This window comes from Dendrobates tinctorius, unplaced genomic scaffold, assembly GCF_039654945.1.
Source record: "Dendrobates tinctorius isolate UK_male_01 unplaced genomic scaffold, ASM3965494v1 ptg000126l, whole genome shotgun sequence".
Classification (NCBI taxonomy): domain Eukaryota; kingdom Metazoa; phylum Chordata; class Amphibia; order Anura; family Dendrobatidae; genus Dendrobates; species Dendrobates tinctorius.
The window spans coordinates 1396838-1421007 of NW_027361794.1; the positions used below are offsets into that span (position 1 = coordinate 1396838).

Sequence of the window (24170 nt, forward strand, 5' to 3'; positions counted from 1 at the left end):
ATCAAACTTTTCGGATTTTGGCGCGCACGGCGCACCGTCAAAAGTGCGCAGCGCAGGTCAAAGCGCAACTAGCGCACGGCCTGCGCACGATCTGCGCACCCTATGCTAAAGATAGGGTGCGCCGATCGCAGGCGCCGCTGTGCGCTAGGAGGCGGCGCTACAAGCAAGGGGCGGGCACGCCGGGCAGAGAGCCGGCTCGGGGGCGGAGCTACCCCCGGCCGTGCGTGCGCTTAAAAAGCGCTAATGTGAAACCAGCCTTAGAGAGATCATTTTCCTTTGAATTTATTTGTTTTTGTATAGCTTTAATTTTTTCTCTTTTTTTCGCATTATGTCTTGCTGTAATTTGGATCAGTTTCCCTCTTATTACCGCCTTATGTGCACACCAGACTGTAAGTGGGTTCATTTCCCCTGTGTCGTTTTCTTTAAAGTATTGTTTTAATGTCGTGACAATTTTGTTTCTATATTCTGGAATATTCAGTAGAAAGTTATTGCACCTCCATACTGTGGAATTTTTAAAGAATGGGCCAACCCAAATTTCCGACAAAATGGGAGAGTGATCAGAGATTGATCTGTCTAGTATGGATGAGTTTTTTATTTTAGTGAGAGTGAAAATGTCTGTGAGAAGTAAATCTATTCTCGCCGAAGTTTTATGTGCCGCTGAGAAGTGCGAATATTCTCTGGATGAGGAATTCAGTCATCTGTATGTGTCATATAGCTCGTTATTTTGAATCCATTTACTGAGATTACCCGATAATTGGCGAGTTGAAGAAGTGGAGTCCAATACTCCGTCAGGAACCATATTAAAGTCTCCTAGAATGAACAGATTGCCCCTCTTTTTTAACTGGACTTTCCTCATCACTTTGTTGAGAAAACTCAGTTGTTTTGTATTAGGGCAGTACACATTAACAATTGTACATTGAGTCGAATTGATTTCGCACACCAAAACATGGTACCTGCCAGCGGGGTCCACCACCTCCTCTATAAGATGGAATGGCACTGTGTTTTTTATCAACGTGATCACTCCTGCCTTTTTTTGGGAGATGAGGCTGAGAAAGAATGTAGAAAGTCCCTATGGGTGAAATTTGGATGATTACCTTTTTTAAATTTCGATTCCTGGATGCAGACGACGTCTGCGTGTGAATTCTTAATTTCTTTCCACAATGTGTATCTCTTCCATGGGCTATTAAGACCTCTGACATTGTAGGACATACATTTCAGCTGCATAATTCGATGTGTTAAAGGCGCTAAAGGAACACCAAAAGAGAAACAGAAAAAATTTCAACAATCAGAAACAAACGGATTTGTCAAATACAGTACAGTATGACTGGTATGAGCAAGAAATTCAATTCTAGGTCTTTTCCCTGAGGAAGTCTCGACCTGTTGGGGGAAAAGTTCGTGAAAAAAGAAGAAAGTTCTCCGTTTTTTACCCCATGGTTATTGAGACGATTGCCCTGACTTTTCCAAAGTCTCTTTAGTTCTTTAAAGTCAGATCAGGGATGAGATTTAAATAGAGCCATGCCTTCCTCCAAAGAATTAATCACTACGAATTTATCTCTATGGTTGAACATCAGTTTAGTAGGGAATCCCCATCTGTACTGGATGTTTTTGCCTCTTAAAATATCTGTTAAAGGCTTGAAGGATCTGCGGGAATCCAGAGTATGTTTTGAAAGATCTGTAAATATTTTTAGTTGGTGGTAAGGTTCCGGGAGCGAGCCCTTGGCTTTGACATAATTCTGTATCTTTTCCTTGGTGGTAAAGAAATGCAGACGAAGGATCGTATCTCTTGGTTTGTCTGCTGTGATGCCTTTGGGTTTAGGAAGTCTATGGATTCTGTCAATGCACAGGTCTAGAGTATTGAGGTTTGGTATTGTTTTTTTGAAAATTTGACAAATTCTGGTAGTTCTGATTGGCTTACTTCTTCGGGGATACCTCTGATTTTCAAATTATTTCTCCGACTCCTGTCCTCTAAGTCAGCCATTTTGGTTCTGATATCGTTAACTTCTTTTTTTAGAGCGATGTTTTGACTGGTTAGTGATTCTGTCTTCTTTTCAAGGACGATTATTTTGGATTCATAAATTTCTAGTTTTTGGGTAAAACCTCTGCAAACCTCCTCGAAAGCGGCGTTATGTTTAGCAAAGCCCGTATTTAGTTTTTCGTCAATTAGTGAAGTTATTTTTTGAAAGAATATCTCCTCGTGGCTCATGTTTGGAGCCATTGATTCAGATTCAGGTCGATCTTTTTTATTTTTATTTTCTGATTCCGAATTTCTCTCCTCTTCTGGAGCACTTCTCTTAGTCGAGACAGAAGTATCCATCAGCTGATTCGGTGCAGAGGAGGAAGTCATCGAAGAAGGAGGGTTTTTACTTCTAGTAACTGGAGTGGTATTTTGAAAGGTGGATTTAGCACCGTTTGATTGTGTAGTTATTTTATGAGTTTTATAGTCATCAGCTTTTTGGGGAGATCTAAGTTTAATAGGGCTCAGCTGGTTGGGAATATCTGTATTTGATCTGGAATAAGATGCGGAGGTTCTTCTTTGGTTTTGTAATGGTTTTTTGTTATCAGACTTTTGTTCCATTTAGGAAATTTGGTGTATAAGCAAGCTATTTAAATTGGGTCTCCTAATTTCAGTAGACAGGTTCCCGGCTTTAAATAACTAGAGCGGCAGGATGGACACCCTCCGTGTAAGTCACATATAACTCAAGTTTGGAACTACCTCTTTAAATGCCAAAGCTAAGAAGGAATAAAGCTATTATCCTCAAATTCTCAATTGTCACAGAGAAATATTTATTTATCCACTAGGTGGAGCAGTGGCGTTGAGAGGAGATACTAGGCCAGACTTTATTATGGGTACTATGTACCTTAGAGATTTATTATCAATCCACAGTGACTGCTTTATATTCCACAGCGTTGCTCCCTGTCCCTCAATAAACAGCAATTTCACCTATAGCACCTCCCGTCCACTTTATGTAAAAATTGCGCTCTGCAGTCTATAATTCTACAATTTGACTCCCGGTCTCTTGGACCTTGAACTGTGTAAGTTACACTTTGTGAAATTCCACAACATGCCCCTCGCTTAAGCAGTAACCCCGTCTCTCTCTCATATGTTAATGCTGGGGAAGTGATTTCCCAATTATAGTTTATATCAAACTCCACAGCAAAGTCACTCACTGGCCAGTCCAGGGTACAACCCCCTCTCTATATTTGCAGAATGTTATAGTCCATAGGGGAATCCCGTTACCGGGCTTACCTTGTACCCCTATTTGCAGGGAGGGTGCTGACACTACTGTGTCGCTACTGTGCTTCAGATTGGTGACGCAGTTTCGGTGATCAAGAACCCAGACTCCGGTCTCCGTCCCCCGACGCTGCAGGGGGTAGAAGTGGCCCGCGGTTCCTCTCCACCGGCGCTTCCACGTGACCAGGCGCAGTGTCCTCCGGTGGGTCTGTCCTTCACAGCAGTTTCCTCAGCAGTGGTCCGGGTAAGTCCCCGGAGCGATCGCTGTCAGTCTCCGGTCCCTGCCCTGGTTGCGATTGGCAGTGTAATGATGTGTAGATGCAGGAGCTCCGGCTATGAAACCGGCGGCGCATGAGACACCGCAACCTCCCCAGAAGACCGCTCCGCAGCTGCGGCCCCAAAATCCTAGGTCCCAACCGCTCTTCAGCTGGCAGGCAAGGGACCTCCTGATAGCCGGGGGAGAACAGACAGTTTCTTCCTCTGTTTTCTGCCGCAGGTCGCAGTACAAACAGGGTCTAAGATGGCGGTGTGACCATGAGGGCTCCCAGCTCAAAATGTTCAGATCTTCTTATCACAAGATCTTTTTAGTCTAGAGAACTGAATTTGGTCTCAAATTAAGCCCTGTGAGTTAGGCTTTAGGTAGGAGGCTAATCCTGGCCAGTAATGGGTCTCAGAGTCGCTTTTGACGCTTTTTGGTGGGGTTTCTGTGGGAGCTTAGGACTCTTGCTTCTTCATGTGGCAGAAGCCAGGCCACACCCCCCCATTTTCCACATTCTGAACAAGAAAAAGGCTTCTCCTCTGTGTGGGTTCTCTGGTGTCCATCAAGTTGCGTTTTCTGGTTAAAACATTTCCCACGTTCTGAACAGGAAAATCTATTCTCTGCTGTGTGAATCTTAAGAAAAGACTTTTCTAGGGGAAAACTGTTTCCATATTCTGAACGTGAAAATGGCTTCTTTGCTTTAGGACCAGTAAGTTTTTTAATGCTTATTTTGCGACTTTGATTTTCCTCAGTAATTGGTAATGAATCAGAAGACAGAACCTGTTTAAAGGAATCAGATGATTGATCTTTGCTGTGAAGGGATGATGATATATATGAAGTAATGGCATTCACTTCAGTTGTATCCTGTGGGATCTCAAAATCTTTCGGTTTAAAAACTGAAGATGTCAGCTGTCCCTCTGATCTCCTGGTACAGTCATCTGCTAAGAATAAAACCTATTATTTTTGGATAAAATATTCTTGAATTTTTCATTTTTTAATATTTCCACTTAAACTGTTAGTAAAAATGACAAGTTATATAAAATATTGAATCATTGACTGAGACAATGAGAGTTCATAGTCTAATAGAAAATATCACAGGATGAACCAGCAGAGCATCAACTCATCTCATAAAAAACAAGTCTCTACATAGGTCCATCGTCTGTCAATGGAAAAACAGAGGTCTCCACATCATTAGTGGCTCAAAGGCTCTTAAAAAGCAACAAGGCTTCCATAAACCAATCCAGCAATATCTACTATCCCAATGTTAGCATCCATGTGTATCATAAGTTGAGGATCCAAGAAAAGCACTTCTGAGCATCCGCGCTGCTTTAGTGATAAGAATTCTTCAGAAATCCATATAAATCTTTCAAGTTCTTTATTATATGTACTACAGAAACTACGCGTTTCGAGGTGACAAACCGCACCTCTTCTTCAGGTTACAGTACAGAGTTGAAACTCTGTACTGTAACCTGAAGAAGAGGTGCGGTTTGTCACCTCGAAACGCGTAGTTTCTGTAGTACATATAATAAAGAACTTGAAAGATTTATATGGATTTCTGAAGAATTCTTATCACTAAAGCAGCGCGGATGCTCAGAAGTGCTTTTCTTGGATCCTCAACTTATGATACCTAGTGGACGCTGTCCACCTGCACGAGCTCTGCAGCAGCTATATGACTGCAACAAACGTTGAGAGTGGTTGTGTCTGAACACAACCCATAAAGGGTGAGTACTCCAGAGTACTTTTATATTTTAATTGATTTATACCAGGTGAAGCCCTATGTCTGCGCCCCCGCCCTTGTTTTCTCTTATACAGCATCCATGTGTAGGGAGAGTGTCTGGGCCAGAACCAAGGGGACTGCCATCTAGGTGCCTAAGGGAACTGTACCCGGGGAATGGAGGAGGATAGTGGACGGCTGAGAGTGACAGAACAGCAAGGGGACGGGCGAGTATAAAAGGGGCAGGGAGCACGCAGGGGAGTCAGTTAGCGGAACGGCAGATACGGAGCAAGAGACTGTGGGGGTGTGAGAGAGCCAGAGCGACAGACGGTGACCAGAGAGGAGACCACCAGCAGAGGGGAGATTTACAGTGGCCTTCGGGGAGGAAGCGCCGAGCTTACTGACAAGAGACTACCGCTTCACAACAATCCGGGGTCACGAGCTGTCCACGGTCGTCCATAGCCATTGCCGCTGTGCTCCAGCCCGTTGCGGCCTGTCCGCTGCCTCTCGCGACCGCTGCCACTTCACTCCAGCCCGTGGTTGCGGCCTGCCCGCTGCCTCCCCGCTTCAGCCCGTGGCTGCAGCATGTTCATCACCGCCCGCAGCTGCCATCACCCCGCTGCAGTCGGCAGTTGGGCCCTGCTCCTCGCCTACAGAGAGACTATTTGCACAGGCCCAGGCAGTGCACATGGCCTACCAACCGCCACTCCTCGTAACTGCGACACAACCCTGCTTGGAGACTGGAGTCTCCTTGAACTCGCTAATGAGCGGAACCCCGCTGTTTTTACAGGGGGTTACCTCATCAATGGACTCCCTCAGGGCCTCTTGTGCCCCAACTCCTCCTGGGCGCTGGGGCGCCCAAAGACTACGCCAGATCTTCAGCAGCTGGGCCCAGCGGCTGCGGCGCCAAAGCAGCTTTGTAGGATAGGCGAGGGGAGTCCTCATCCAACAGGAATGGGGGGGTGATCCACTTCTTGCCGCCGACAGACACGAGACAGAGACAGGAGTTATATTCAACAGGTCCGTTTTTATTGGCCGCCTCTCTGACGACCACCGCACTTCATCACAGGAATTTCACTGTTCTCTTGCTCACAGACACGGGTACCTTCACTTTTAAGTTTCACCGTCGTGGCGTCCTTTGTGGCTCTTCCCACCGTGGCTGCCCTAGGCAATTCCACCACAGCGTTTCACCATCAAAGTACACTGTCCACTTGGTACCCCCAGACCGTCTCCGTCTGCGGCTAGTGTCCTTTTGGGTCACCCCCCGTGACCGTCTCCACTGTGAGTCACTGTCTGAAGGCTTTTACCGTCTTTCTCCCTACGGTAGATCTTCCTCTCTAGTGAGCTCCCCTGGCTGACTGGACCTTCCAGAACCTTCCCTCAGCCTTTATACTCCCAGTCCTGGTAGCTCCGCCCACTATTACCTGACAGTTACCTTTGACCAATGACAGTTACCTCGACCCATGGCAGTTACACAGTCACTTTCTCCTACACTCCCCACTGCTCTCTAATGGTCAAACTACCACATGACACCCCTTTCTCTGTATCTCAGCCTATACTGCGCTATCCCTCTGCCTTTCTCCACAGGCAGACCTGTCAGTCAGTTCAACCTCCCCACAGCTTCATCAGAGACGCCGAGGGACGTCAGGACGGATAAGTGACACTATAGGAAATAAGGACCCGTAGTCGACCATACCGCGGCCCTATAGTAACCGGCCTTTGCCGGGTTAGTCATGTTCTCTTTAATAGTGTTTGTTTGTGCTGAGTCCCTGCGAGGACAATAGCTGTTACTTTGTTTTGGTTGCTTAGTATAGCCCTAGAGGCTTCAATTTATAAAAGTTACTTCCCAAAGTACAACTCAGTCTCACGTCTCGTCACTGCATCCTGCGTACCTGCTATCACCTACACATGTATTTGGCATTACTATAATGAGAGGAAGCCACTTAATTTACAGTGTGTGTGTCTCCTGGGGCACAATCTGGGCGCTATGTGCTGGGTAATAAAAAGGTATATTTGCAATTATCACTCCAACATCCACTGTGTGCTAATTTCCAGAAAGAGCCTGTGGATAAATTCACTGAGGGTTATAATTTCCCAAATTTTGCAACTTCATGGATATTTCTACTGCTCTGATTTTCTGCCCTTTTGACATATTAGGGCTTCTGCAAATGGTGAGTCCCATCTCCTCTGGGATCTGCTCCTGCGATGTCTGCTTCTGTCACCAGGTGCAGCCTTATTCATTTTCCAGGTGTCGCTGGTAATGGAAGAGACGTTGGAACCAGAAGCTCTGGGTGGCACAAACTCTATCCAGCCACTAAAATTAGGGTGCCTGTGACCAGTAATAGCATCTAGTCTAGCAGAATGGATGAGTGAGCTGTCCAGCTGGAGTAATCTGCTCCCTGCTTCAGCCAACTGGAAAGCACCACACTACTGAAGCTCGAAGCATATAGCTGGAATCTGCCACATACAGCCATGTTCTCCTCTGGTTCAGTCCTCTGTGCTCAGCTCCAGATTTGTGTATTTGTTTCCTGTTGTGACCCCTGCCCGTTTACGGATTATTTTTGCAACTTCTGATTTTGTATTTTCTTACAGGCCCATCATAACATTTTTTTTCAAGTGATTTTCTAAGTTGTCAGCACATTCTACGTATCCTGTCATATGACTTTATAACAGTAGCGTAGCTACCGGGGGGGGCAGAGGGGGCGGTCGCCCCGGGCCCTGCTCTCTAAAGGGGTCCACCGGAGCTACACTAATGTAACTGTATCGGCGTGCACAGCGCGCCCATACAGTTACATTCTGCAGCAGAGCAGGGAGAATCGATCTCCCTACTCTGCCGCCCAGCCGCTATGGGCCCCTGAGAAAGCAGTGGGGGGCCCCCCCGCTGCCAGCAGTGGGCTCACAGCCAGCAATGTTATCCTGAGTTAATCTGTGCGTTCAGGACCTGTGATGAGGTCACACAAGGGGCGGAGTCAGGGGGTCACATGATCAGGGACTTCAGTGGCTGGCTGCAGGACTCTGCTGTGCTGGTTGTCATGCATTGGTGCTGGATAAGGTGAAGTTTATGTGTGGGGTCGGGAGGGGTTTACAACCAGGTGGATGTAGCAGAGCTGTGTGTGTATGAGGTGTACAGAGCGGAGCCGTGTGTGTAGAAGGTGTACGAAGCAGAGATATGCATGTATGATGTGTACGGAGGAGCGGAGCCGCGTATGTATGGGGTGAGCGGAACTGTTTGTGTACAAGGTGTTCGGAGCAGAGCTGTTTGTGTACAAGGTGTACGGAGCGGAAACGTGTGTCTACGGGGTGTACAGAGCGGAGCCTTATGTGTCCAAGGTGTATGGAGTGAATGGGGGGTGCTGCCTTATATTACAGGCTGCCTATAGGGGGGTTGGGGGGGTGCTGCCTTACATTACAGTCTGCTTATGGGGGGCTGAAATATACTATTGACTTTGCCCATGGGGGGGCTGCATTATACTGTAGAGTCTGCCTATGGGGGCTGCATTATACTATATTGAGGACTATCTGGTGTATTATACTATATGGAGGCTATCTAGGGGGCCATCATACAATGTGGAGATTATTGAGGGGGCAATCATGCAGTGTTGGAGCCATCATTGGGGGATACTAAGGGGTCAGTATGTATACAGTGAGGGGGCATATTACTGTGTATAGGGGAGCTGTACATGGGGGGACTCAGGACATTAATAAATGTAAAGTGGGCACTTATTGTTATAGGGGAACTCAGGTTACAATGACTGTCAAACGGGGCACACAGAGGGCAATATTACATTCTAGGAGACAATATGTGGGCACTGTTTTCTAGGGCAATTGCACCCGGCATTACTATATTATAGAGGGATGCTTTAGCATTTAGAGGTCACACAGAACCACACAGTAGGTGCAGTAAAAGGGACACATATGGCAACAGCGGCTCAGTATTGGGGTATCAGTGCAGTAATAGGGACACGTCAGCAGCGGCTCAGCATTGGGGTATCAGGTGCAGTAATAGGGACACATACGGCAGCAGCGGCTCAGCATTGGGGTATCAGGTGCAGTAATAGGGACACATATGGCAGCAGCGGCTCAGCATTGGGGTATCAGGTGCAGTAATAGAGACACATACAGCAGCAGCGGCTCAGTATTGGGGTATCAGGTGCAGTAATAGGGACACATACAGCAGCAGCGGCTCAGCATGGGGGTATCAGGTGCAGTAATAGGGACACATACGGCAGCAGCGGCTCAGTATTGGGGTATCAGGTGCAGTAATAGGGACACATACGGCAGCAGCCACTCAGCATGGGGGTATCAGGTGCAGTAATAGGGACACATACGGCAGCAGCGGCTCAGTATTGGGGTAGCAGCAGGATGAGGAGTTTGTGCAGGTTGGGGATAGATGGTGATGGGGCTGGAATATGAGAAGTGAAACATGTCTTTGTTGTATTCTCCGTAGCAGAGTCGTGGCTGGAGAAGTTGTCATGTCGGTCTGGGCCAGATGGAAAAGACGTGAAAAGTGAACGATTCCATCAGAAAGAACGTCAGCGGTAAGGCAACTGTAACTGTGTAACTGTGCAGTAATCATTTGTATGTTTTGTAGGAATGGTATTTACCACTGACCATGTAATATCCATGTTGGTCTTTATATTGGGATTATTTTCAGTAACAGCGCAGTCATCTTCTACATCCACTATTAGTGTGCGTCACCGAGTTGTAATCGAAGTTACCTTGTTAGGGGCCCACTCAGAAGTTTCGCCCCCCCTAAAGCAAAACCCTAGCTATGCCTCGGCTTTATAGTTTACAGATTTGCGAAGGTAACAATCAGCGACTTTCACAATTTCGCAAAGTAATTTTAACATTTTCAGATGGAGGAGAATATTGTGGTCTAAAGGCAAAATGGTGATCACACAATTGTGATATGGCCGGACTACACCACCGATAAAGCAGCCACAGTCAGTGACTGAGAAGAATCTGTGAGTAATCTGCATTTAGTGGTTACTACTCACCTGGGCGGCTATCTGTAGGAATCTCCTCTTTACACCGCTCATCACCCCTCACATATGTCTCTGTAGTATTAATATGGGTCAGATCTTCACCCTGAAACAAATATTGTAAAAGTCACAGACAGATGGAGAAGTCACATCTATGATCAGCTGTAATCCTGCCATCTCCACCTTCTCTCCATCTACCTGATGATCCTGAGGAACATTGGGATCTTCTTGTTTACAGTCCTGTGGAAGAAGAGGATGGGGACATCTCTCTGGTGTTGTCCTCTTACTGGATACATCTGGAGGAAACACATACAGGGACTGAATTCATTCTTTACATAGAGATAATTATAGGCCGTGTGTATTTAGTCCTGTTCATTACCTGGTGATGTGAGGGGCTGGGGAACCTCCATCATGATGTCCTTGTACAGATCTTTGTGTCCTTCTAAATACTCCCACTCCTCCATGGAGAAATAGACGGCGACATCCTGACACCTTATAGGAACCTGACACATACAATGATACAGTCATCCCCCCAATCCCTTCATAGCGTTGCTGTATAATGTCCCAGCATTCCCAGCAGTGTCACCTCTCCAGTCAGCAGCTCAGTCATCTCGTAGATCAGTTCTAGGATCTTCTGGTCATTAATGTCCTCATGTATCAGGCAGTGAGGTGTAGGCCTTGTGATTGGGCTCAGGGGTCTTCCCCATCCCTCAGACCCAGGGTCCTGACTGCGCTCACTAGAGGTCTTCTTCACTACTGTGTAATCCTGGTAATGGAGAGACACATTAATAAATCTCACTACAGACATTTCCAGAGTCCTCACCTCTCCAGTTCTGTCCATCTGTTATTCCCATAGATAAGAATGATGTAATGTGACGTCATCAGGATCTCCCACCTCTCCAGTAAGCTGGAAGAGGATCTCTAGGGTGAGGTGTAATATCCTCTCTGCCATCTTGTCTCTGTCCATATCCATCCTTGATGGGTAAATCAGGAAAATTCTCTTCTATAGAAGATCTTCACTGAGAGGATCCGATATTGTAGAGACCTGAATGAGAAGATGAGCCGATGTAACATCATAAAAATCCTGTGTAATAATACAATTACTGGAGATAATAAGGGAAACATATGAGGAGATTTATTATTATTATTATTACAGTATTTAGTTTTCTTCTTTACACCTAGTAATAAAACCTTTATATTTTAGGCCACAGACAACAAGCAGTTTCTTCCTCGGAGTCGGCAGCTGAATACGTTTCTCATAGACTCATCTTCCATAACGCTAATTCTCGTCTCATTTACCGACACTGGAATTGGCATTAGCAATACTGCAGGAGATATTCATTACACGTGACAGGAGAAATAACTACTTCATGCATCTGTTTTCTCTCAGAAAGGAAATGTAACATCAACTGTTCTTCACTATCCTATTAAGTGAATAGAAGAATCCAGGATATCTATAAACAGAAAGATAGTGAGGAAACACTTAGCTAACCTAAATGAATTCAAGTCTCCAAGTCCAGATGAATTACACCCCAGAGTACTGAAGGAGATAGCAGAAGAAATTTTTGAACCCCTCTCCATAATCTTTGAAAATTCTTGGAGAACAGGAGAAGTCCCAGAAGACTGAAGAAGAGCAAATGTTGTTCCTATCTTCAAAAAGGGGAAGAAGGTGGACCCAGGCAACTATAGGCCGGTGAGTCTGACTTCTATACCAGGAAAGATCTTTGAACAAATTATTAAACAACATGTATGTCAGTATCTGGATAAGAATGAAGTGGTTAAACAGAGTCAGCATGGGTTTGTAACTAATAAGTCATGTCAGACTAACTTAATTTCCTTCTATGACGGAGTCACTGATTGTGTGGATCAAGGAAATGCTGTAGATATAGTATATCTTGACTTCAGCAAAGCATTTGACAAAGCATCTCATACAATACTTATTGAAAAAATGACTAAGTATGGAATGGACAAGGCAACTGTTAGGTGGATTCATAACTGGCTTAGTAATCGGACCCAAAGAGTGGTCGTAAATGGCTGCACATCCAGTTGGAAGAATGTCTCAAGTGGGGTACCACAGGGCTCTGTCCTGGGCCCTGTATTGTTCAACATCTTTATCAATAATTTAGATGAAGGAATTGAGGGTAAACTGATTAAATTTGCTGATGACACAAAGCTAGGAGGGATAGCTAATACTAGAGAAGAGAGAGAGGATTCAAAAAGAATAAATAAACTGGAGCAGTGGGCAGCAACTAACAGAATGGTTTTTAACAGGGAAAAATGCAAAGTACTACATCTGGGCAATAAAAATGAAAAAAGCATAAACAGAATGGGAGGAATAGGCCTAAGCAACAGCACATGTGAAAAAGACTTGGGTATACTAATAGATCACAGACTGAATATGAGTCAACAGTGTGATGCAGCAGCAAAAAAGGCAAATGCAATTCTAGGATGTATTAACAGAAGCATACAGTCTAGATCACGTGAAGTCATTATTTCCCTCTACTCCTCTTTGGTCAGACCTCATCTGGAATATTGTGTCCAGTTTTGGGCACCACATTTTAAAAAAAGACATCAACAAACTGGAGCAAGTTCAGAAAAGAGCGAAAAGAATGGTGACCGGTCTGCAAACCCTGTCTTATGCGGAAAGGTTGCAGGATTTGGGAATGTTTAGTTTGCAAAAGAGAAGACTGCGAGGAGACTTAATAGCTGTCCACAAATATCTAAAGGGCTGTCACATTGTAGAAGGATCAACTTTATTCTCATTTGCACAAGGAAAGACTAGAAGCAATGGGATGAAACTGAATGGGAGGAGACACAGATTAGATATTAGAAAAAAACTTTTTGACAGAGTGATCAATGAGTGGAACAGCAGCCACGAGAAGTGGTGAGTTCTCCTTCAATGGAAGTCTTCAAACAGAGGCTGGACAGACATCTGACTGGGATGATTTAGCGAATCCTGCTTTGAGCAGGGGGTTGGACCAGATGGCCCAGGAGGTCCCTTCCAACTCTACGATTCTATGATGAGGACGACATCTTCATCTTCTACTACGGCTCTAGAAACATATTTGGCCAGAGTCCGTCACTGACACCATCCCCACCGGCCGTCTATATGAAGGTTTCCCGTCTTCCCCGCACTGTAATCTTCTATCACGTTAGATCTCAGGTCTGAGTCACACACAGAAGTTTGAGGCTTTTATAAAAGATTTTTTGCAAGAACAAGACAGGAGATATCTGAGGCCAATGTCTCCATGTACAGAGATTGTTTCCTATGGATATGATGTGTTTAGCATTTTCTTGTAGGCTTCCATATGGAAAACACCAAGAACAACAAAAATTGGGGATGGAGGATTTCTAGGAACATTATACTGTGTGTGCGAACCAAGAAAGGCACCGTACTATTTTTTTTGGTATGCCATCCCTGCATTACATAAGCACGTATTACAGAATATCAGCTGTGCTCTGGCCAATGCAGTCATAGGGAAGGTCCACTTAGCTACAGACACATGGACAAGTTCTTATGGACAGGGATGATACATTTCCCTGCGGCACACTGGGTTATCCTGGTGGTGTCTGGGTCAGAGTCACAGGCTGGGACATCACACATCTTTCCCACACTAAGAATAGCGGGCCCACCTTCCATCAGGGTTTCAAACTCCTCATATTCCAGCTCATGTCTCTCCTCCTCCTCAGTGGAACTAGCCTCCTCATGAGTTCCCAGCTGGGAAATCTGCAGCATAGTAACATAGTTATTAAGGTTGAAGGAAGACTTTAAGTCCATCTAGTTCAACCCATATCCTATCCTAACTTTCCCTAACATGTTTATCCAGAGGAAGGCAAAAAAAAAATCATGTGGCAAACAGTGAGCTTCACATTGGGGAAAAAAATTCCTTCCTAACTCCACATACGGCAATCAGACTAGCTCCCTTGATCTACGCAATATTAAACAAACTAGTGTGTATAACATGTAATATTAAACTTTTCAAGAAAGGCATCCAGTCCCTTCTTAAATTTTATTAGGGAATCACTCATTACAACATCATATGGCAGAGAGTTCCATAGTTTCTCTGCTCTTACAGTAAAGAATCCGCATCTGTGAGTATGCTTAAACTTTCTTTCCTCCAGACGTAGAGGATGCCCCCTTGTCCTGTCACAGGTCTAAGAGTAAAAAGATGATTAGAAAGGTCTTCGTACTGTCCCCGCATATATTTATACGTTGTAATAAGATTACCCCTAAGCCTTTGATTTTCCAAACTAAATAACCCCAAGTGTAATAACCTGTCTTGGTATTGCAGACCCCCCCAGTTCCCTAATAACCTTAGTCGCTCTTCTCTGCACCCGCTCCAGTTCAGCTATGTCTTTCTTATACACCAGAGACCAGAACTGTACACAGTATTCTAAGTGTGGTCACACTAGTGACTTGTATAGAGGTAAAATTATGTTCTCCTCATGAGCATCTATGCCTTGTTTAATGCATCCCATTATTTTATTTGCCTTTGCAGCAGCTGCCTGACATTGGCCACTAAATGTGAGTTTGTTGTCCACCCATACACCTAGGTCTTTTTCAGTGACAGTTTTGCCCAGTGTTTTACAATTAAGCACATAATTATACATCTTATTTCCTCTGCCCAAGTGCATGACCTTACATTTATCCCCACTAAAGCTCATTTGCCATTTATCAGCCCAAGCTTCTAGTTTACAAAAGTCCTCCTGTAATATAAAATTGTCCTCTGTATTGATTACCCTGCAGAGCTTAGTGTCATCTGCAAATATTGAAATTCTTCTCTCTATGCCCCCTACAAGGTCATTAATAAATATGCTAAAATGAAGCAGACTGTGAGACTGGAGAGCTCCGGGAGTTGAACCCTCAGGACCGTGACGACGAACCTCCCTCGGGCAAGCTGGCCAGGTGTACCACCCCCGTTACAGGGAGTATTAGGGGCAGACCCAGGGGAGACTATCGCCGCAAAAGCTGATACCTGGGAACAGCCGGAATGAGACACAGGCAGGGAACGTACAGCCGAGCAGATGGGAGATGGCGACAACCACAGGGGAGACTGCTGTAGCTGCGGGGACGGAGGTGGACGGCAAGGGAGGAGGCAGGAACGGATTCTGGGAGAGACACTGAAACAGGCAGACGAAAGCAGGAACGGACTGGTCCTGGAAGGGAACACAGGGAGGTCACAAGTAGGGAAGTAGTGGAGGACCAGGAAAGGTACAAAGTGCAGAGACAGGAGGAACGCAGGAGAGTGTGGACCCGATATCAAACGTGAACCACAATTGATAGTCAAGCAGAGAGCATAGGGTGAGGCTGCATGATATAGGGCACGCTGCAGGACTTCCGGGTCAGGGTGCAGCAGTATCATGGGGGCCAAGGGATAGGGCACCTTAGTCTAGGGGGGCGAGCCTAGGTGTGTACCTGCGTACCTGAAAGGCAACAGCGGCCGACCGCAGGACAGGAAGAGAGGCAGTTGATTGACAGGCGCCTGCAGTGGAGGCGGGCCGAGAAGACCAGGAGCGCCGGGGAACCCTGGGCGGCGTGGAGACACGGGAGGCGGCCGGGACCACCGGTGCTGTGACAGGGGGAGCCGCGGCAGAGGCGGCCAGAGCAGCGGTGACAGGAGCAAGGGCAGGGGAAGCTGCGGCAGCGGCGGTCAGAGCAGCAGCCGCAGAAGCCGCAGGGCAAGCGGGAGCCGTGGAACAAGAGGTGAGCGTGACAGTACCCCCTCCTTACGCCCCCTCTTCTTAAGACCGGAAAGGACTCTGGCCAAAATACGAGGAGCCTGGATGCTTTCCCGGGGCTCCCAAGATCTCTCCTCAGGACCGAAACCCTTCCAATTGATTAAGAAGAGGGTCTTACCTCTAGATCTTTTCATAGCGAGAATGTCTTTAACTTCAAAGACATCCTGTGTGGACACAGGCGGGGGCGAGCAACCAGTGGAAGGATGAAAGTGGTTAAGTATAACAGGCTTTAATAGGGAAGCATGGAAGGAATTAGGAATCCTTAGCGAGGTGGGAAGTTTTAACTTGTAGGCCACATCATTGATACGAGCTAAGACCTCAAACGGACCTATATACCAAGGATCCAGTTTATACGAGGGTTGCTTCAGACGGACAAATTTTGAAGACAGCCATACTTTATCTCCGGGTTGGTACAGTGGAGAATACAGGCGTTTTTTATCGGCATGTCTCTTGATCCTGCCTTGAGCTCGAACAAGCGTGGTTTTGGTCTCCTGCCAGACCCTGGAGTACTCCTCAGTCAGAAGATCGGCCGCCGGCACACCCGAGACAGGAGGTACCGGCAGAGGAATAACAGGATGTTGCCCGTAGACAATAAAGAAGGGTGATTTGGAGGAGGATTTACTGGTATGGTTGTTGTAGGTGAATTTGGCCCACGGGAGCAAGCTGGACCAGTAGTTCTGGTGGGCGTTGGAAAAATGCCGGAGATAAGTCACAAGGATCTGATTTGTACATTCTGCCTGGCCGTTGGTCTGGGGATGATAGGAAGAGGAGAAGTCCAGCGTTCCTTCCATCATACCGCACAGGGCCCTCCAAAACCGCGAGGTGAACTGAACCCCTCTGTCGGAAACGATATGCTTGGGGAAGCCGTGAATCCGGAAAACATGGGTGACGAAGATCCTCGCCAACTTGGGCGCAGAGGGTAAACCTGGCAGAGCAATAAAATGGGCTATCTTGGAAAATCGATCCACCACGACCAAGATGACGGTGTGGCCAGAAGACCGAGGCAGATCAGTAATAAAGTCCATTGCGACATGCTGCCAGGGAGCCGAAGAAACCGGAAGCGGATGTAAGAGTCCAGAGGGTAGGTGCCGAGGGACTTTGTTTCTGGCACACGACGGGCAGGAGGCGATAAAACTTCGGACATCTTGAAGAACAGATGGCCACCAATAGAAACGAGAGATGAGAAGGAACGTTTTCTTGAGGCCCACGTGGCCGGCTAGCTTGGAGGCATGACCCCAGCGTAACACTCGCTTCCTCTCGCTTTCTTGCACAAAGGTCTTACCCGGCGGCAATGAAGTCAAGCTAATGGGTGCAACCATGATAACTTTACTGGGGTCTACAATGTGTGATGGCTCTTCCTCATTATCAGAGACCAGAAAGGACCTGGATAAAGCATCTTCTTTGAGATTCTTGTCACCGGGACGGAAATGAAGCTCAAAATCGAACCGGGCAAAGAATAGCCTCTGTGCTGACAGGATGTATGCCAGGTTTTTGTGGGGAGTACTACAACCCGTCTGTCCCACTGATAGTGTGAATTATCCAGGAACAGAAATAGCACTATACAAATTCATAATAAAACATATATTTTATTGAAAACACATTAAAACAAACAACTGATGAAATCTCTGTGATAAGACACATAATCGGCTTATGAGTACAAAATATAACATGAAGAAAGAGTGGGACAGACGGGTTGTAGTATTGTATTTTGGCACTTCAAAATTATTTGTTGGATCTTGTTTTTTGATTTAATCTTATGGTCAGTGTAGATTTTAAACGGATGTACAGCCCCCTCCAGAAGATACCGCCACTCCTCCAAGGCCAATTTGATGGCGAGCAGCTCTCTGTCACCAATGGCGTAGTTTCTCTCTGCGGTAGAGAACATCTTAGAAAAGAAACTGCAGGTGAGCAGTCGACCGAAGGAAGATCTCTGGGAAAGAACTGCCCCGGCTCCAATGGCCGATGCATCTACCTCGAGGATAAAGGGTTTGTTAACTTCAGGACGATGGAGTACGGGCGCTATAGCAAAAGCTTGTCTCAAGGTTTGAAAGGCATTTTCAGCTTTCCGTGACCAGAGGTGAGGGTTGGCTCCCTTACGGGTTAAGGCGGAGATAGGAGCGGTCAAGGTAGAAAAGTGTGGAATAAACTGCCGGTAGTAATTAGCAAAACCAAGGAATCGTTGGATCGCCTTGATTCCCTGGGGACACGGCCATTTGAGCACGCTGACACTTTTCCAGGGTCCATACGTAGGCCAGAGTCAGAAATGATATAACCCAAGAACGGCAGGGAGGACTGCTCGAAGGCGCACTTCTCGAGTTTGGCACAGAGTCGATGCTCTCTTAAACGTAGTAAGACTTGGCGGACGTCTTTTCTGTGGGTAGCCAGGTCCGAGGAAAACACCACCACACAGGAGTAGAGAAAGTCTCGAAACACATCGTTGACAAACTCCTGGAACACTGCGGTAGCATTGCACAGGCCAAAGGGCATGACCAAATATTCATAGTGGCCATCTCGGGTATTGAAAACGGTAATTAGACCTACCGGTAATTGTGTTTCCAGGAATCTATCCTGACAGTACACTGGAGGACGTCCTTCTCATCCGGAGTGGGACAGGAAACCAGGAGAGTTCAAAAGGATCCTCCCCCTACCATCCCTCAGTGATCTCACAAAGTAACACATCTGGATGGATGCAAACATAGTTTTTATTCAAACCAACATTCTTCATACACATGTTACATCACAGTTGTATGGAAAGTATTATCGGGAGGGATCTAACAGTGCTGTCAGGATGGATTCCTGGAAACACAATTACCGGAAGGTCTAATTACCATTTTCCAGGTCACCACCTGACAGCACACTGGAGTAGTACCAAAGTATATTGGTCTTAGGGTGGGATCACTGCGTGGAGTACCTTTCTCCCAAAAGTAAGCTGTGTGGATGTTATGTCTAGTTTTTAGTGCTTGGAGACAGTACTAAGACTGGTCCAAGATGCTGCCCTGCAGATCTGTTCTGCCGAAGCTCCCCCCCTTTCTGCCCATGAAGCGGCCATGGCCCTAGTTGAGTGGGCTCTAAGGTTCCCCAGGGGAATCTGACCCTGCGCTCTGTATGCCATGCTAATAGTGGATCTAATCCACCTTGCTATTGTTGATTTTGACGCTTTCTTCCCCTTGTTGGGGCCTCTGTATTGGACGAAAAGGTTGCTATCCTGCCTCCAGGGTCTGGTGGCGTCCAGGTACCTGAGTACAGTTTCCCTTACGTCCAAATTATGGTAGGCTTTTTCCCTGCTATTCTTGGGAGACTGGAAAAAGGAAGGGAGTACTACTTCCTGGTTCATGTTAGAGTTTGAGATAACTTTGGGCAGGAAAGCCAGGTCAAGTCTTAGGACTAAACAGTCACTAAACACCTGTAAATAGGGATCTTGGGTTGATAAGGCCTGTAGTTCTAACCTTTTGGTTGAGGTGACTGCCACCAGAAAGGCTGTTTTGAGAGAGAGATTACCGATATTTATCTCTGCCCCTAGCTGATATGGCTGTTTGCATAACGTATTGAGGACTAGGTTAAGGTCCCAGGGTGGTATGCTCTTCCTAATTAGGGGTTTAAGCCTTTTCACCGCTCTCGAGAACCGGGCTACCCATGGATGTGATGAAAGAGCTGTGTCATAGAACACGCTCAAGGCTGCTATCTGCACTCTCAGAGTGCTGGGTCTAAGGCCCTTTCTGAACCCTTCCTGCAAGAAATCAAGTATCTTCGGGATGTTGGGCTGGTCAGTTCCGACTGTCGCCTCTCCACAAAAGCTGCAGAACTTTTGCCTGATCTTGTTATATATCGCTGCGGTCACGGGTTTCCTACTGGCTTGTAAGGTAGAAATAACTTCGTCCGATAGCCCCCTTGCTCTTAGGACCTGCCGCTCAGGATCCAGGCTGACAACTGGAAAGCCTCCGGTCTTTGATGTAGGACCAGGCCCTTCTTCTTGGCCAGTAGGGAACCACCAGTATGACCCTGGCTCTGTCCTCGCAGATTTTCCTGAGGACCCGTGAAATGAGGACTAGGGGCGGGAAGGCGTACAACAGTCCCCTGCTCCAAGATTGTGATAGGGCATCTATTCCTGCCAGATTTCCCAGGGGGTTCAGGGAGTAAAAGGTCCTGAGCTTTGCGTTCCCTTTGTCCGCGAACAGGTCTATTGCCGGTTGTCCCCAACGATCGCACAGGCTTCTGAACACTTTGTTGTTGAGCTCCCAGTCTGTCGCAGTTATCCTTTTCCTGCTGAGGAAGTCTGCGATTTGGTTCCGAGAGCCCTCCAAATGCATGGCCAAGATTGAGAGGACCTCCTTTTCTGCCCATCTGAAAATCTGATCCGCTAAGCCCTGAAGTGTTGGGTGTCTTGGTCCGCCCTGGTGATGGAGAAAGGCCACTGTTGTGGTATTGTCTGACATAATTATGACATGTCTGTTCTTCACGTGAGACCCGGCGACGAGCAATACTTTCCAGACTGCATGTAATTCTGACGTTGGAGGACCTGTTGCTGTCCTCCGGACTCCATCGCCCCTGGTAGTACCTCCCTGCGAAATGTCCGCCCCAGCTGAATAGACTCACGTCCGTTGTTACTACAACCTCCGGAGACTGAACCCATGAGACACCCCTCTTTAGGTTTCTCGGAATGGTCCACCACAATAGCAATCTTCTGGCTTGGGGGGTCAACAGTACAGTATCTTGCTGTCCAGTGAGCCCTGCCTTCTGTCCCAGGATGCTAGGACTGTGCGTTGCAGGTCGCGGGAGTGGAACTGACTCCATCTGACACAGGAAATGCATGAAGTCATCAGCCCCAGGACTATCATTGCGTCCCTGATCGATACCCAATTCTTTGAGAATTGCCGGATCTTCTTCGGCATCAGGGTCTGCTTTTCGGTTGGTAGATAAGACATTCTTCTTTCTGAGTCTAGCATGACCCCCAAGAATTTAATTCTGGGCTTTGGTATAAGATCTGACTTTGACCAATTTATGATCCATCCTACACTCTGCAGCGTGGAGATCAAGGACTGACAGTCGGCCCTGAGCTGGGCTGCCAAATCGGCTAACAGGACCATCAAAATCTTCCGGTCCCTTAAGTAGGCTACTACCTCTATCATTATCTTTGTGAAGACTCTTGGGGCTGACGCAAGGCCGAAGGGTAGGCAGCGAAACTGATAATGGTAAATCGTGCTGTCTCTTTCGACCGCGAATCTGAGGTACTTTTGGTGATCCGGGTGGATAGGAACATGATAATACGCGTTTTTTAAATCTAACGTGCACATTACTGCTCCCTTCCCCAGGAATGGAATCGTAGATCTTATTGATTCCATTTTGAAGCGTCTGTATGTTACCCATTTGTTTAGGGGTTTGAGGTTTATTATGGTTCTGTTTTCCCCCGAGTGTTTTTTTTTTGCAAGGAGGCTTGAGTAGTGCCCTCTGCTTTCTTCCTGGGTGGGAACCGGAGTGACCGCTCCCATGTGTAGGAGATCCTGAATGTCCAACCACATGGGGGAAGCTGAACTGAGACGCGAACTGGTGACTAAAAACTTGTTCGGGGGCAGGGAGTTGAATTCTATCTTGTACCCCTGAGAGATGATCTGTAGTACCCAGGGGCTGGAGGTAATTTTCTGCCATTCTCCTGCAAACTTGAGCAATCGCCCCCCTACTCTGGTGGAGTCATTTTTTCCGGGAGCTGGACCCGGGGCCGGAAAAGATGTTATCTCTGTTCCTATTTCTACCCTCGCCTCCTTTGGGGTAGCTCCATCGACCTGACTTCCCCTTCCCCCTGTAATCCGTTCTCTGGTTGTAACGGGGTCTACGAAAGGGCTGGTATCTCCTACGCTTCTCTTCAGAGAACCCCTTTTTTTCATCTGATGCTTTTTCCAGGATGTCATCGAGCACAGGCCCGAAGACCCTGCCCCCCGAGAAGGGAATTGAGCACAGTTTATTTTTTGATTGCATGTCGCCCGCCCAACTATTAAGCCAGATAGCCCTTCTGGCTGTGTTGGACAAGGCCTGGCTCCTGGCCGTGAACCTAACTCATTCTGCCGAGGCGTCGGCCAAAAACCCAGTAGCTAACTTAAGTAAAGGGAGGGACTTCAGAATGGTTTCCCTCGGGGTTCTATCTGACAAATGCTCTTCCAGGTCATCTCTCCATAGATGCATGGAGCGTGCTACTGATGTTGCAGCTATATTCATCTTTATGACCGCCGCTGAGCTTTCCCAGGCCCTTTTTAAGAGCCCACCTGCCTTCCGAGGGGTTCCTTCAAGCTTGAGGAATCCTCGAACGGAATTGCCGTCTTCTTTGACACCTTTGCTACGGGGATGTCTATTTTGGGACCTCCTCCCAGACTTTGACCTCTTCCGGGTCAAACGGCAGACGCAACCTAAAGTCTCTGGGGATAGTTAACCTTTTCTCTGCCTCTTCCCATTCCTCCAGTATCATTGCCCGTATAGGGGTATTTACTGGGAAGACCATTGAAGTCTGGGAGCGCAATCCCCCCAAACATTTCATCCTGAATTGAGAGGGAAGGAGTGGGTTCCTTGATCTGCATAGTCTGCTGTACAGCTCCCAATAGTTCGTCTGTATCCCCAGACAAAAACAGATATTTCCTTCCCCTTTCCGGGTGCTCTCTGATCTCCTCCTCCTCTGCGTCTGACTCAGACAGAATGTCTTCAGAAGACGTATCCGACTCCCTCTGTCTTTTTCTGGATGACTGGGGATTCGCCTGCGGGGTCTGGGAAGTGGCTAGACCGGATACCGAGGCCTGGACTTCCTCTCTGATTATCGCTCTCATGTTAGACATGAAAGTAGCCTGCTCCTCCCCCACTATACGCTTTGCACATGCATCACAGAGGGTCTTTTGCCACGTGTCCTTTAGCTTCTTAGAGCAAACTGGACACTTCTTATCCTTCCGCTTAGGGTCCTTTCAGAAGTAGAGGCTCCCACCTAGAACATATAAAATATGGGTTCTGTAGGGTCTATCATTATGGGCTTTGCAGTGACCTCTTCAGAGGTTACTCACGTGACCCTGGCTCTCTGCTCCCGTCTCCGTCTTAGCCTGGTCCTCCATTGGTAATGATGGAGATCGCCGCTGTCTGTCGGCCACTGTGGAGACACAGACCTTTAAGTGGAGACGTGTCTCCTTCCTGGCCCCCCTGAGCAGAGCCTGCGTACCACCTTGTAGCTGCGATGTTGATCCGTTCCTACGGACGCCTGCCCACTTCCCTGGTGGGTCTATGCCGCTGCGGTTTGTGGTACCGGGCGGTCGCTGTCAGAGGGCTTTGCAGCTACGCGACCGGCAGTGACGCATCCCCGGCCGATGATGCGACCAGAAGTGACGCGACCGGAAGTGACGTGTCCCCGGCTGACGACGCGCCCCCGGCCCTCGACCCGCTCCTGCTGGAAGTACCTTCTGCGCGCCCCAGCCTGCGCGTCTGGATGGGGGCGACTGCTGCGGTGCCCTCGGTCTATGCCGCGCGCCTGCTGCTGCATGCCTCTGTCTCCGGGCATGGCGACTCCCAAGTTCCCTGGAGCAGGTGGGGGAAGGCGCGGTAACTGTCAGTGAGCCGCTTGTGGGCTCAGTGGGCTCCCAGAGGCGGTCTGGCAGTGGTGGAGTCCAGAGTCGAGAGCCCCCATAAGGAGGAAGCGACTTTACATCCGGGAGCAGCACTACACCGGGATAGCTGAGGGACCCTCTGTCGGGTGTCAGCTGCAGATCTCTCCAGGTAGGAAGGGAAAAGGCTGGGCCCCCCGATCCTGACCATCTGCATGGAACGGTCGGATATTCCTCTCGTCATTCCTATCCACAGTGGGACAGGAAAAACACTGAGGGATGGTAGGGGGGAGGATCCTTTTGAACTCTCGTGGTTTCTTGTCCCACTCCGGGTGAGAAGGACATCCTCCAGTGTGCTGTCAGGTGGTGACCTGGAAAGCGGTCTTCCATTCGTCTCCGGAATGAATGCGAATCAGATTATAGGCCCCTCGGAGATCCAATTTCGTGCAGACCCGTGCTCCCCGTAGGCGGTCGAATAGCTCCGGAATGAGAGGCAGCGGGTATTTGTTTTTGATGGTGATATCATTGAGACCCCGGTAGTCAATGCAGGGCCGAAAGGGATCAATCCTTCTTCTTAACAAAGAAGTAACCTGCTCCTGCAGGCGAAGACAACTTATGAATAAAGCCTCTGGCCATGTTTTCTTGGATATATTTTGTCATGGCCAGAGTCTCGGAGGGG

At 47.6% G+C, this 24170-nt stretch overlaps 1 protein-coding gene across 1 annotated transcript; it reads right to left on the bottom strand.

Moving 5' to 3' along the window:
• Window positions 1-3723: 3723 nt before the first annotated feature.
• On the bottom strand, window positions 3724-23448 carry LOC141047157 (oocyte zinc finger protein XlCOF7.1-like). Its single transcript, XM_073542115.1, has 7 exons — window positions 23197-23448; window positions 13801-13914; window positions 10774-10953; window positions 10567-10690; window positions 10386-10483; window positions 10203-10293; window positions 3724-4432 (listed from the first exon to the last, which is right to left on the bottom strand). Exons 1-7 carry the CDS (start codon window positions 23446-23448, stop codon window positions 3903-3905), a joined length of 1389 nt encoding a protein of 462 aa, XP_073398216.1. The 3' UTR covers window positions 3724-3902.
• Window positions 23449-24170: the final 722 nt, after the last annotated feature.

What these genes read in the sequence shown, in the direction of transcription:
- LOC141047157 (XM_073542115.1), bottom strand. Translation starts at nt 23,448, where the DNA reads ATGCCCGGAGACAGAGGCATGCAGCAGCAGGCGCGCGGCATAGACCGA. An exon ending in CCTCTGACAGCGACCGCCCG is followed by an intron (nt 13,915 to 23,196) that starts GTACCACAAACC and finishes ACTATGCTGCAG; the next exon opens with ATTTCCCAGCTGGGAACTCA. An exon ending in GTGGGCCCGCTATTCTTAGT is followed by an intron (nt 10,954 to 13,800) that starts GTGGGAAAGATG and finishes CTCCATTACCAG; the next exon opens with GATTACACAGTAGTGAAGAA.